The sequence below is a fragment of the Psilocybe cubensis genome, chromosome 12 (genome assembly GCF_017499595.1).
Source record: "Psilocybe cubensis strain MGC-MH-2018 chromosome 12, whole genome shotgun sequence".
Taxonomy (NCBI): Eukaryota; Fungi; Basidiomycota; class Agaricomycetes; order Agaricales; family Agrocybaceae; genus Psilocybe; species Psilocybe cubensis.
The window spans coordinates 639,375-654,209 of NC_063010.1; the positions used below are offsets into that span (position 1 = coordinate 639,375).

At 45.2% G+C, this 14,835-nt stretch overlaps 1 protein-coding gene and 2 non-coding genes across 3 annotated transcripts; all 3 read left to right on the forward strand.

Annotated features, from left to right (window-relative positions):
• The first annotated feature begins 681 nt into the window (after nucleotides 1-681).
• JR316_0012204 lies at nucleotides 682-753 on the forward strand. Its single transcript has one exon. It is a non-coding gene; the product is annotated as a tRNA-Tyr (tRNA).
• Nucleotides 754-937: 184 nt separating this feature from the next.
• JR316_0012205 lies at nucleotides 938-1,009 on the forward strand. Its single transcript has one exon. It is a non-coding gene; the product is annotated as a tRNA-Tyr (tRNA).
• A 2,331-nt stretch (nucleotides 1,010-3,340) lies between these two features.
• On the forward strand, nucleotides 3,341-7,920 carry JR316_0012206 (uncharacterized protein; the record flags this gene model as incomplete). Its single annotated transcript, XM_047897832.1, has 2 exons — nucleotides 3,341-7,176; nucleotides 7,632-7,920. 2 exons carry the CDS (start codon nucleotides 3,341-3,343, stop codon nucleotides 7,918-7,920), a joined length of 4,125 nt encoding a protein of 1,374 aa, XP_047742721.1.
• Between the last annotated feature and the right edge of the window lie 6,915 nt (nucleotides 7,921-14,835).

The following is a 14,835-nucleotide window of genomic DNA, read 5'->3' on the forward strand; positions in this document are numbered from 1 at the left end:
TATTACATTAGTACACAATATGACGCAAAATTTTACTAGTTATTGGGATGGCAGATAATTGCGTCGAAGCCGACTTTTCGAGTTATTTTTTGCCCTCTATTATTTAGTTATGGCCTGTAAGAAAGGGTTTGTGACGTTAGTGACAAATGTGGCTCCGAAAGTAACAGCGGTTCCGTAGCGGCACACGGAAAATATTCAAAAATGAAGCTTAGAGGTCGAATAGGCAAATTAAATTACTCTGTATTTCTGTATTCGACACCGGTTCTCTAGCTACTACATAGCTGCATTTATACTGTAAAAATAAGGTGTTCAAAGGAAGTAGACAAAGAAAGAGATACAAGAGGGTTAAATGGTAAATACATGAAGGTGGAGTACAACTGTACAAGTCAGTTTTAAGGGGAATAAAATAAAGAAATAGAAATAAAAAATAAAGAAAATGAGCTAAAGGACTGCGTGTACTGGGTGGACGGAGCAAAAGTGAAGTCCACAGAAAAGAAAATTATAGATAAGATAAAAGGAAGTGTGGGAAACAGTCCGGATTGTCACACCCACCATTGGTTTTCGCTCACATCAAGGCTTTCATCCTCATCTCAAGGTTTCAACGAAGTCGAGCTTACACCACTCACCATGCTCTCTCACCTGCCCAGCCACTGTTGACATATAACTCTCTATCTACCCATGGGTCATGTAGCTCAGTGGTAGAGCATTGGCATATATAGCCGGGAGTCACTGGTTCAATTCCAGTCCTGACCGTATCTTTTCCGTCATCACCTGATTGAGTGATTCTAACATGGTAGCAGCAACCTGTTGGCTTGCATTTGCCTCTAACCGGGCTTGCAAGGGCGGAAACCCTATGGGAGTCTGGACTTCTTAGTCACTACAGGCTAGATATTGAGTTCAGGGGGTGTGTTGACATATAACTCTCTATCTACCCATGGGTCATGTAGCTCAGTGGTAGAGCATTGGCATATATAGCCGGGAGTCACTGGTTCAATTCCAGTCCTGACCGTATCTTTTCCGTCATCACCGAAAACATGAATAACGGCTTCGTATTCCAACACACCCCCTCAACGCATCGCCTTGCTAACCGCTTTCGGATCGACGAGACCAAGGCGAGCAACTCCTTCAAGAAACTTGACACGTTGAAGTGGTTTCGTGAGGATGTCAGCCGGATTCTCTTTGCCGGGAATATGTAAAATGTGAAAAGATTTTGCTTCTATGTGAGACCGAATGAAATGATATCTGATGTCAATGTGCTTGGCTTTGGAGTGTGATGAGTCGTTCTCGCATAGAGATTTGGCGCCTTCATTGTCAGTGGCGACGACCAAGGGGTTTGGACATGTGATGTGAAGATATGAGAGCGACGACCCTAACCATAGGCCCTCCTGAACTGTTCGCGTTAACGCAATATACTCGGACTCCGTCGAACTCGTCGATATGCATGTCTGTGTCTTCGACGACCAACTTAAAGGACCACCCGCTATCATACCCCAATCCTGATTGGAGATGAGATGTTCATTTTGGATCTACACACGACGCCCTCAACCCAAGCAGTCATTCTTTCCATAAGTCATCCACACATCTTATCTTATCAACACTTGTCACATGGGAGCCACGTTATTCCGGATCATGTCACTTCGTCAGATCATCAAGGCTATGCGACGGATCAGTCAACCATCAAACTGCATAGCTTTCAACACTGCCTTGCATAGCCGGACTGTCAACTCTATTTTTATCAATTCAATGGTCTTACTCAGCGTCAGGCTGCGGATTACTCATTCCAACTTAGTTTTGGTTTGTCTTACTCATCCTTTTGTGTTTATTTATATCTTTTCTATTGTCTGTTGCGCTTTTATTGTCTTTGTCTTACCAATCTTCTATGCTTTCTGACTCATCCTTGCTTCTTTTATCTAATCTGTATTACCATTCACCTTCGTCATACACTTCTTTCTTACTCATCCTATTCATTTCTTATCTGTCGTCGTGTCGATATTGACATGTCTTATTGTTCTTGCTTATTGTTACACTTGCGTAGCCTCATTCTTGACACTTTGTACAGTATATGACTCGGTTTTCAGTAGCTTAGATTGGTATTTCGTTCACGTAGCTTTTAGTATAAAAGCTGTAGTAGAATTACACGAAATGACAGGAAAGTTACACCCAGTCCACACTTTCTTCAAAGCAAGTCAATTTTCATCCAAGTCAAGTCAATTTCAAGTCAATCCACATCGATTCATTTCAATTCCAAGCTCAAGTTCAAGCCAAGCCCAAACCCAAGTCCAATTCAGTCATCAGTTCCACCCTCCGTCGAGACCAAGTTTACTTCCATTCATCCGAAGTCATCTCGCTTTCCATTAAGAGAGGATTTCATCCGAGACCAGTCATCCTCCTCATCCAACGCCTCTTCTTCTCAGCGTTGAATATCCAACTTCTATCCAGACCTCCAGTACTTCCCTACTTCCTCTCCTCCATTCAATCCGTCACCGCTCCTACTCTTTCTACACCTTCCAACCATCGCCGTTAGAAGTGTATTCAAGACATCCTTTCCCTCCGTCAACTCATCTGGAGCGATTTCATTCGAGACAGACTTAGTCTTTCATCCTCGATTCAGTCAATACTCCTATAGCTTCATTCCAAGCTTCAGAAAGATTGTCAATTTAAAGACACTTTCACCATTCTTCAAGATTCAGCCCGTTAACGACATTCCGACTCCTAGTCATCTTCTTATCTCCCCTCGGAACATTCCCCACTCACTTCAGACAACCCCTCTAAGATTCACATTTATTGATTTCTCATACGCAATCTACGCATCTTCTTCACGCTTTCCATATACACCCGCCATCCAATTCCACGGTTCCATCCCATTTTCGGAAGGCTTATTTACTATCGTACCCAGACGACCCGGTTATCCTCTTCTTACTATTTCGCTTTCATTACCCTTCACAATCCACACCATCCTAATCTACTTAAATCCTAGGCAGCGTCCTCCCTTAAGAAACTTAGGAGAAGGTTTCGTCCTATCCAGTCTGGACCACTCTTTCCCTGGGGTTTGTGTTTGTTGGATTACATATAGTTTATAACCAATCACAAACTTCGATCTTCATCTGGAGCCCACCGCGAGGGAGGGTTAATTAGGATTTTGTATTAGGAACACAGCAATCTACCACTTTATCACTTCCATTCCATCCATTTCGACTCTTTTTCTTTACAGGTTACTTCGCTTTGCTGGTCTATTCTCTAGGCAACTCTAGGCAACAATTCTAGGCAACACTTTCTGACTCTGTAACTGGTTTACGCTATGACTGATTCTGGCAATCCGCTTCCATCCTCTACTCCCACTATGGCTACTACCATCATCCAACGTACTCCTGTCGATATGCCTGTTCCTAAATCTAGTGCTGCTCCAAAATTCACTGGATCTTACGTCGACGTCAAGAACTTCTTGGATCACTGCGACCGCATTTTTGATCAGTACAATGTCACTCTCGACGATGACAAAGTACGATACATGGTTCAATGCTGCAACCAAGAGAGCAGAGAAATCATTGAAGGTTTACCCAGCCACCATGCCAAGCAATGGGAACGACTCAAGACTGATATGCTCAAGATCTTTGATCATGCTAGGACAACGCAGAAGTTCACGTTGAGTACTCTTCGTGCTTACGCTTTCCAACACTCCAATCTTTCTATGCGCTCTCTCGACGACTTCCGCGAGTATCAGAAGCAATACATTCGCATCGCTGGTTGGCTTCTCAACAACAACAAGATATCCAAGACGGAATACAATCAATACTTCTGGCTAGGAATCAATGAATCCCTCCGACCTGCGCTCGAAAGCAAGATCATGGTCTTTAATCCTCATATCGATCTCTCCTCACCTTTTTCCATTGAAGACGTCACCAAGGCAGTTGAAATCATCTTTAAACGAGACCGCTTTGACGTTGGAATCTTTGACAATCCTTCTGCACGCCCCTTCACGTCTCTTATTCCTCCAAAGGATTCGTATCCAGAGCGCTCATCAGTCTTTGACGAGATCAAGAAGTACTTACAGGAGATGTTTCCTAACATTGAGACACGCGATGCCCGTGAACGTCCATACAATCCCCCGGAAGAGACCAAGCGCATTTTTCAGGATCTAGACAAGGAAGAGAAGCAAGCGCACAAGGACGACGAAGTGGAGAACTTGATCAAGCAGATGTCGAAGCTCACCATCCATGATTCTTCGTACGCCATTTATTATCTTCGCGCCATCAAGTTGGAACCCGCTCTTGCTAACATGCTCATTGCTCCGGCCATTATGAATCCAAGTGCACAGCCAGCTCAGCCAGTCCCAATCGCAAGTCAGTCAGCACCTCCAGCACCACGAGCACCACGTCAGTCCGCATCCGAGATCATCTGCTATGGTTGCCACCAACAAGGCCATGGAATCAACAACTGCCCGACGCTCATTGATCTTACAAACCGCAAGCTCATCTCCAGAGACAGTAGCAATCGAGTTGTCTTCCCTGATGGATCCCGCATTATTCGCCAGAATGGAGAGTCAATCGCACAAGCAGTCCTTCGTCAACAACAGCCTCCTCCTCCTCCTCCTCCTCAAGTTGCTACCACAAGCATAGCCGTATCCGAAGCATATTATGGTCAGATGTTCAAGAACTACAGAGCCATGGTTGCAGAAGAAGAAGAGGACGACATTGGAACCTGGGATGGAGAAGACGAGTTTGAGTTTACGCTGGCAGGTCCTGGTAATCGAATCCCAACTGAAAAGCGAACACGTGCTGCACGCAAACAGGTCATGGACGCTGTGGTACCTCCGGAACCCACGTATCTGAAAGGGAAGCGAGCGGAAATGAGTAAAGCTAAGGATTCTTCTCAGATCCCATCTATTCTTAAACGTCCGGCTAACTCTGGATTGCCGAACAACGTGCCTAGCTCCACTTCCATTCAACCTGTCCCAATCCCGTCAATTAATCAACCTTCTGCCGAAATGAATCCATCAATTCCTGTCAAACAAGCTCAACCCAATGTCCCGATTAGGGCAAATCCAACGGAACATCCCGGGACTGCCCAACGACACGAGGTTTTTGATCCGGCCGATGATGATCAAATCATGGAAGATGTCACTCCTAGTCTAGAACGAGGCAAATCAGTTACTAAGCCACGTGCAGCCCCTCAGAAACGTGTCTCTGATATATCCCAAACTGTCGACACTATGGCCATTCTCAGACGATGCCTTAATCAACCCGTTAATGCGACGTTCGGCGAGTTACTTGGAGTTTCAAAGGACCTTAGGACCCTTCTTATCAACAGCATCAAAGGCAAGACCCTTACTGTCGACGAATTCAAAGCTTCATTGGCAAACGGCAACTTAAAGCTTTCCGATAAGGAAGTTCTAGACATCATTCGCAGTGCCGAAAAGGACGTACCTGTTCAATACATGCACGAGACCAATTCAGTCGAATCCCTTCGCGCTCACGAGCCCCTTCTTCGAATCACATTAATGTGTAATGGTCACGAACTCAATGCCTTGATTGACAGTGGATCTACGCAGAACATTCTAAGTGAACAGGCTTGGAAGAAGATTGTCAAGTTGCCGATGGACAGCCGGAATACTATTGTTATGGTCGATATTCATGGCGGCAAATCCCACATGCTTGGATTCGTTGGAAATGTTCAACTTGATATTGGTACAGTCAGGACGCGTGCTCATTGCTATGTATCCGACAAAGTCCAGTTTGATATACTCTTGGGACGTCCATGGACCCGTGACAACTATGTGGACATTCTAGAACGACCCGAAGGGACCTTCATTGCCTTCTATGACGTCAAAGATCCTACACGTGAGCAGAAATTCCTTGTGACACCTGATACTCAGCACGACCGGCGTTACTTCACGGATACCATTTACGACAAGACCCCCCACACAATGTTAGCACACAACGACCTCTCCTTAGCTAATCCGGATGCCGAAGAAGGTGAAATTGAAGAAGATCTAGAACCCGGTGAATTATTGGACGACCTTTGCTATCCATCACCTACCCCTTCCATGATCGAGTTATCTATCCTTACTAGGCAACAATCTCTGAATCGGGACGAATCTGCTAACCCAAATGAGGACTTATCCACTTCACAAGATGCACCCTCTTTCTCTGACTACAACTGCGAACATGACTCGACTCAGGACTCCTCTCACGGTCTCTACGCTTCCGATTATGACTCAATGTATCAAGATGACTCGGGAACTTCTCAATTCAATGCGACAGCCCATTATGGTCATATTTCCACACCACCTTACGATTCCACACATGAGGCCCCACAAATAGAACAGCCACCATCACCATCTGTCAATCCGTCCATCAAATCCCACACTTCAGACAATAACGACCCACATGAAGAAGAACCAGCTGACGACGATCCAGAAATGGAACAATTGAGCTCACCCGAAGTAGAAGCTATTCAATTCTCTTCTGACAATACTCACCTTACGGCTATGGGAATGCTCAACCCCCACTTGCGCTTTGAAGACTGGATTCTATACAACGCCACTTATTCTTCTCCTACTCGTGTTGTTTCTGACCGAACAGGAACGGCCTTTGTCCATTATGTTTATCCGCAGAGAGACAGCCATATAAACTTGACGACGACTCCAACTATTCTACACTTCAGTCGCACTGGTATCTCGTCTCAATCTAACCACTCTGCTTCAGTCAGTGCCTATCCAATGGGCCAACGTCACTCAGCATCCTGGACTCATTTTATTCCCCAATCCATTCGCTCTCAAAACGCTTCTCCTATTCCCCAACCTCATTCCCGAAGTTCTGCTCTTCCAGAGACGCCTCTTTCGATTATGATTCACCAGGAAACACGTGTATCATCGACGGTCACCGCAAATGTAGACGAGCATCATCGAGGCCCGAAAGCTTTGGTACATCCTCTGCGAGTAGCCCACGACAGTCCGAAGGAGCCATTAAACGAGGATGAAGAAGAGCTACGAATCGCCCAAAATGGCAAAGAGGTCGACCACAATTCTTCCCTTTTACCTCTTCCCATAACCAGCACAATGCACGAATCGCGAGCTTCAAATATGGATGATGGAAACGAATGGTACTATCAGTATGGAGAAGAAAGTCCCTTTGGTATCGACAACACGGAAGAACATCCCTTGGACGCCAACACATTGTACTGACTATCTGGACGGTGCATGGACATCAGCTTGCTTCCTCAATGCCCTCTCTTTGTTCTCCGATCCCCTCAATTTTTCTTTGTCACCTTTGCTGTTGCTGGTGTTTCTTCTTCCTCATCGTTATGCCTTTATTCCACCTCCCATTTTATTTCCACATTTTGCGTTTCTCTTTTCCATTTCACGGACACTTATGTAGATTTTTCATTTGTGCAACGAGTTCTTGAACGCCTCCACTTTTCTTTTATGCGCCTTTTCCTCACATTCACACTCTCAATGGCAACTCCACGCCATACAACCTTTTCCTTTACCTTTTATTTTCATTTTCTTTCCACTTTATCCATTTGTATGTACGTCGACCGAAAAGTCGTTAAACTAACCTTTATTTATTCCTCCCTTTTATTTATTTGTTCCACCCCCGCTTCACCACTTCAGTCCGCAAACAAATCCTCAGGTCACCTATTGCAGAGTTCTTGGAGAAACACGCGCAACCTCCCAAAGGAATGCTATACGGAATCTCTATCTCCAATATACACCACCATCACGCCTCCAATACACCTCGAACTCCTACAGAATCGGGAAGGGCTTCATCTTATCCACAAAGAGCGAAAAATCAAGCTTACGGACAAGATAAGAAGGACGACCACTCCATTACCTCTGATGGGTCAAGACCTACAGAAATTTCGGATAGATCAAAGCATTTATGCGAGATCATGGTCACTCAATTCAGATATTACTGCTAAACCCACCGTCAACCGAACTAATTCGGCAAGGTCGTCAAGCTCTCCTACAATTGGTTTTGTATTCACTGCCGCGTCAGGATCGACACTATCAACCTTCCGAGCCTCCATGAATCAATTCATATCACCTATTCTTTCCCCCTCTTCTGCCAATACAGCCTATAAACGAGTCGATCGGAAAGTTAGACCTATAAATCGGGTTACTCCAGAATCGGCCAAAGTTATACGACGAATTCCTGTTGATCCCTTATTATCTCTCCCACCTCTCCCACTCCATCCCCCTGCCTTTACGCCAACACCCAGACTCACTCTTGAACGCATACAATCAATGAACATTAACGCCAACAAATTCCTATGGCCGGAAGAAGAAAAGCTTTTCCTTCATATTCTTAAACTCAATGAACGCTCACTCGCTTTTCATCAGTCCGAACGTGGAACATTTTCTGAAGAATACTTCTCTCCATACATCTTTCCTGTTGAGGATCACGAGCCCTGGGTAGTCCGAAATATTCCTATTCCACCCGGCATCAAGGATCAAGTTATCAGTCTCTTACGTGAAAAGATAGACGCTGGAGTATACGAACCAAGCCAAGCTCCGTATCGCTCTCCAATTTTCTGGGTCAAGAAGAAGACATCTGGTGCTATCCGTCTAGTTCATGATCTGCAGATTCTTAACTCTATTTCCTATCGCGACGCAGGAGTTCCTCCAGTTCTTGACGACTTTGTGGTTCCCTTTGCTGGTCATTCTATTTACACGGTCTTTGACTTATATTGGGGATATGACGCACGCAAAATCCATCCTATGAGCCGAGATCTTACCACATTCCAGTCGCCTATTGGACCTCTTCGACTTACTTCAATGCCTATGGGATATACGAATGCAGTAGCGGAATTTCAAGCCTGTACAACCTTCATCCTTCGTGACGAGATCCCTCACGTAGCCAATGTCTTTATCGACGATGTTCCTATCAAAGGCCCTCCAACACAGTACTTAGACGAGGACGGCAATCCAGAAACACTTCCAGAAAATCCAGGAATACGACGATTTGTCTGGGAACATGCTCAAGATGTTCATCGAGTTATGCACCGCATGGGATGTGCTGGTGCTACATTTTCTGGACCAAAGACTCAGCTCGCTCAGCCTAAAGTTCTTATCCTTGGACAGTTATGCACTCCGGATGGACGACTACCCGATCAGAGCAAGATACAGAAAGTCACTGATTGGCCACGACCAAAGTCTGTTCACGACATCCGATCCTTTCTAGGTCTATGCGGAACAATGCGTGTTTGGATCAGAAATTACTCAGCCCTTGTCCGACCACTCACAGAACTCTATCGTAAGGACGAACCCTTTGTCTGGACTCAACAACGAGAAGACTCTTTCCAAACTCTCAAAGAAATCATTTCCAATCCTCCTGTTCTCACTTCTATTGACTATTCATCCGATCGCCCAGTTATTCTTGCCGTGGACACTTCTCACATTGCTATTGGTATTATTCTCTATCAGCTTGACAAAGAAGGCATCCGACGACCTGTCCGCTATGGTTCTATCTCACTTAATCCACGAGAAGCACGATACAGTCAGCCCAAGCTTGAGTTATATGGTCTTTTCCGTGCTCTTCGAGAATTCCGCCTCTATCTTATTGGAGTCAAGAACCTCTACGTTGAAGTCGACGCCAAGTACATCAAAGGCATGCTCAATCAGCCTGACTTGCAGCCTAGTGCTAGTATGAATCGATGGATACAAGGCATTCTTCTCTTTGACTTCAAGCTCATCCATGTAAAGGCCGGTAATCATCGTGGACCTGATGGACTTTCAAGGCGACAACCAACTTCTGAAGAGTTAGAAGAACCTCAAGAAGACGATGACTGGCTCGACGATATTGCTCTTCTTAATACGGTCAAATTTTTCCCTACTTTTCTTTTTACTCCCTCTTCTATGCCATCGTATGACTCTATCTCACTTCCTTCTTTTATTGCTTCTTCTTCTTCTCAAGAACGGACACTTCGACAAATTCTTCAATTTCTTACAGACCAAACTATACCCCCTTTTCCCAATTTGCAGTCCCGACGACGATTCCTTGCTCGCGCTACTCAGTACTATCTCAAAGATGATCAACTCTATCGACGACGACAAGGAAGACCTCCACTCTTGGTTATTCTAGATCCAGACAAGCGACGTCTCATTCTTACTCAAGCTCATGAAGAACTTGGACATCGAGGAGTATACGGTGTGTTTGGAGTTATTCGCATTCGGTTTTTCTGGCCATTTCTTTTTCAGGATATCAAGCATCATCTCGCTACTTGCCATGAATGTCAGATCAGATCCACCAAGAAAAGCGAAGTTCCTATCACTATCACAGCTCCCCCAACTATCTTCACTATCATCAATGTCGACGTCATGTACATGCCCAAATCTGGACGCTTCCGATACGTAGTCCTAGCCCGAGACGACTTATCACGTGCACCTGAAGGACGTGCCCTCAAGTCTTTACGTTCCGAAGAGCTGGCCACTTTCTTTTGGGAAGAAGTCATATGCCGATATGGTGCTATTGTTATTGTACGCACGGACAATGGAGTAGAAGTCTCTGGCGCTTTCAGTCTTTTGATGGAAAAGTACGGCATTCCTCAAGTTCGCATTTCTCCTTACAACTCTAAAGCCAATGGATCTATTGAACGTGGTCACATTGACTTCCGTGAATCCATTCTCAAAGCTTGCGGCAACCGACCTCTAGACTGGCCACAGTACGTTCATCACACACTCTTCTCTGACAAATGCATCACTCGACGCTCTACTGGACATTCCCCTTTCTACGTCATGCATGGTGTTCATCCTGTTCTTCCATTCGATCTCCTTGAAGCCACATTTCTAGTTGATGGATTCCGACAAGGAATGAGTTCCGAAGATCTCTTAGCTCTCCGTGTTCGACAACTCATGAAACGAGATGAAGACTTAGCCAACATAGCCGACGTTCTGAAACAATCACGACTTCAATCCAAAGCTACTTTTGAACGACGATTTGCTCGACGTCTTCGACAAGAAAGCTTCAAGTTTGGTGATCTAGTCCTCGTTAGGAACAGTCAAGTCGAGAAGGAGATGAATCGCAAGCACAAGCCACGATACCTTGGACCTTACGAAGTTGTACGACAGACACGAGGAGGATCATATGTGCTTAGAGAACTTAATGGTACGCAACTGGCTCAAGGCGTAGCTGCTTTCCGACTTCTTCGCTATTTTCCACGAGACGGTTCAGTCATTCCTCGACCTCAGCTAGACCGGATGATCAGAGAACTTGGACACGAGAGTGAGGAAGATGAAGACACATGGAGCGACGATATGGACAATTTCTAATCTATCCCCCCCTTCCTTCCGCAACCGGGGACGGTTGATTTCTCAAGTTTGGGACGGATATCATACCCCAATCCTGATTGGAGATGAGATGTTCATTTTGGATCTACACACGACGCCCTCAACCCAAGCAGTCATTCTTTCCATAAGTCATCCACACATCTTATCTTATCAACACTTGTCACATGGGAGCCACGTTATTCCGGATCATGTCACTTCGTCAGATCATCAAGGCTATGCGACGGATCAGTCAACCATCAAACTGCATAGCTTTCAACACTGCCTTGCATAGCCGGACTGTCAACTCTATTTTTATCAATTCAATGGTCTTACTCAGCGTCAGGCTGCGGATTACTCATTCCAACTTAGTTTTGGTTTGTCTTACTCATCCTTTTGTGTTTATTTATATCTTTTCTATTGTCTGTTGCGCTTTTATTGTCTTTGTCTTACCAATCTTCTATGCTTTCTGACTCATCCTTGCTTCTTTTATCTAATCTGTATTACCATTCACCTTCGTCATACACTTCTTTCTTACTCATCCTATTCATTTCTTATCTGTCGTCGTGTCGATATTGACATGTCTTATTGTTCTTGCTTATTGTTACACTTGCGTAGCCTCATTCTTGACACTTTGTACAGTATATGACTCGGTTTTCAGTAGCTTAGATTGGTATTTCGTTCACGTAGCTTTTAGTATAAAAGCTGTAGTAGAATTACACGAAATGACAGGAAAGTTACACCCAGTCCACACTTTCTTCAAAGCAAGTCAATTTTCATCCAAGTCAAGTCAATTTCAAGTCAATCCACATCGATTCATTTCAATTCCAAGCTCAAGTTCAAGCCAAGCCCAAACCCAAGTCCAATTCAGTCATCAGTTCCACCCTCCGTCGAGACCAAGTTTACTTCCATTCATCCGAAGTCATCTCGCTTTCCATTAAGAGAGGATTTCATCCGAGACCAGTCATCCTCCTCATCCAACGCCTCTTCTTCTCAGCGTTGAATATCCAACTTCTATCCAGACCTCCAGTACTTCCCTACTTCCTCTCCTCCATTCAATCCGTCACCGCTCCTACTCTTTCTACACCTTCCAACCATCGCCGTTAGAAGTGTATTCAAGACATCCTTTCCCTCCGTCAACTCATCTGGAGCGATTTCATTCGAGACAGACTTAGTCTTTCATCCTCGATTCAGTCAATACTCCTATAGCTTCATTCCAAGCTTCAGAAAGATTGTCAATTTAAAGACACTTTCACCATTCTTCAAGATTCAGCCCGTTAACGACATTCCGACTCCTAGTCATCTTCTTATCTCCCCTCGGAACATTCCCCACTCACTTCAGACAACCCCTCTAAGATTCACATTTATTGATTTCTCATACGCAATCTACGCATCTTCTTCACGCTTTCCATATACACCCGCCATCCAATTCCACGGTTCCATCCCATTTTCGGAAGGCTTATTTACTATCGTACCCAGACGACCCGGTTATCCTCTTCTTACTATTTCGCTTTCATTACCCTTCACAATCCACACCATCCTAATCTACTTAAATCCTAGGCAGCGTCCTCCCTTAAGAAACTTAGGAGAAGGTTTCGTCCTATCCAGTCTGGACCACTCTTTCCCTGGGGTTTGTGTTTGTTGGATTACATATAGTTTATAACCAATCACAAACTTCGATCTTCACCGCCACCATCCACACAAACCCTGAGACCGAAGCTCGCGATTCTTTGTTGCCTGCCCAATCGGCGTCAGAGTAACCTTGAAGAGGTTGCGATGCAGCCTCTCCTCCGTAGTGGAGACGATAATTGCGTGTCCCGCTGAGGTATCGGAGAACCCGTTTGGCTGTGGCAAAGTGCCGAGGTTGAGGGTTTGATGCGTGCTGCGAAAGTAATAGGACAGCGATGGAGATGTCGGGACAGGAGTGTCGTTGAATAAAAAGGAGGGATCCGATGAGGCGTTGAAAGGTAGGCTTGATGTTTGGTATTTCGGGGAATGTGTCGGCTTCCTGTCCAAAGATGTTATTGGCGTCGAGTGGGGTGGAAACTGGGCTGCAGTTGAGGAGTCCATATTCGTCTAGGATGCTCTCAATGTAGGATGTTTGATGAATCCAGATTTCTCGAGTAGACGTGTTTCTCTCGTATTGCACCCCGAGGTATGAGCGAAGAGGGCCGAGGTCCTTGATGCCAAATCTCTTATTGACTTTGGATTTAGCGTGGTCAAGAAATGCTTTTGAATTAGATGCTCCGAGTCCATCGTCGACGTGAATGCACAACCAACAGTGCACCTGTTCCCCATTCCAAAGTCCCTCAAAGACAAAGGTAGCGTGGTCTTTCTCTGATCGTTTAAACCCTATGTCCTGCAGTGTTGAGCGGATCAGGATGTACCATACACTACTCGCCTGTTTTAAGCCGTAGAGTGACTTCTTCAGTCTCCAAATGCCTTTCGGGAAAGGAGAGGTGTAGCCCGGAGGACACCTCATGTAAATAACCTCCGATAAATCTCCCCACAGGAATGCTCTCGTGGCGTCGAAGCATTCTATGTGCCACCCATTGAGGGTCGCATGCACAACGATTGCTCTGATGCTGACCGATTTAGATACGGGCGCGAATGTTTCGTGATAATCGATGAGGTATTTTTGGGAGAATCCCTGAGCAACGAGCCTTGCCTTATAGATTAGATTTCCCTGATCGTCAATTTTGAATTCAAAAACCCATCGACATCCAATCGTATGTGTCCCATCTACGAAGCACTCGTCCGTGTACACATTCATTGACCTGAGCATATCCAGCTCCTTTTCGACGACTTTTTGCCATTGGTCTGCATCAGGACGCTGCATTGCTTCAGCGTAGTTGGCCGGCGGGATTTTGAGATCGTAATTGGGAGAGTGAGGATTTCGTTTCTGCTCGCTCCTGATGGAGAGTAAAGTTGCCTCAAAAAAGGCTTCCTTATCTCGTGCCAGGTAGTCTTCGACGTCCAGTGAGACTAGTGATACGTCTTCGGAGTTATCGTGGGGATGATGTTCCAGCATTCCGACGGAGCACAAGGAGATGAAAGGATTTTCATCGTCACCCCCTTGCTCAGTGGAAGGCTGAACAGTTGACGAACGTTCTGCACTTGTGGCTCTACGTGAGGCTATGATGCTGTCGCTTTTCGCCTTTTCTGCTTCGCGGAATTGATTGTATAAAATTCCTCTTGAGGTTGGATGTCGTTCTCTTGAGGAAGAGCGCGGTGGCGGTAAGACACGATGAGCGATAGGAGTTGGAGGTTGTTGAGGAGGATGGGAAGGGGGAGTAGATGGAATAACATCTATATCTACGGAAGAAATAGAAGATGAAGAGGGAACAGAAGAAGAAGAAGGTTCAAGAAGTTGGGATGAGTCCAAGTCAGAAGGTGTAGATACAAGATTTGGAACGGATGTTGTGACTGGGGATGAATAAGAAGAAGATGAAGTAGGAGAGGAAGAAGATAAAACATCGGAGAAGAAGGGTAAGGATGAGTAGTCTATGGGAATAGAAGAATTATTGTTAGAAAGAAAGGGCATGTTTTCGTCAAACATAGCATTAGAAGAA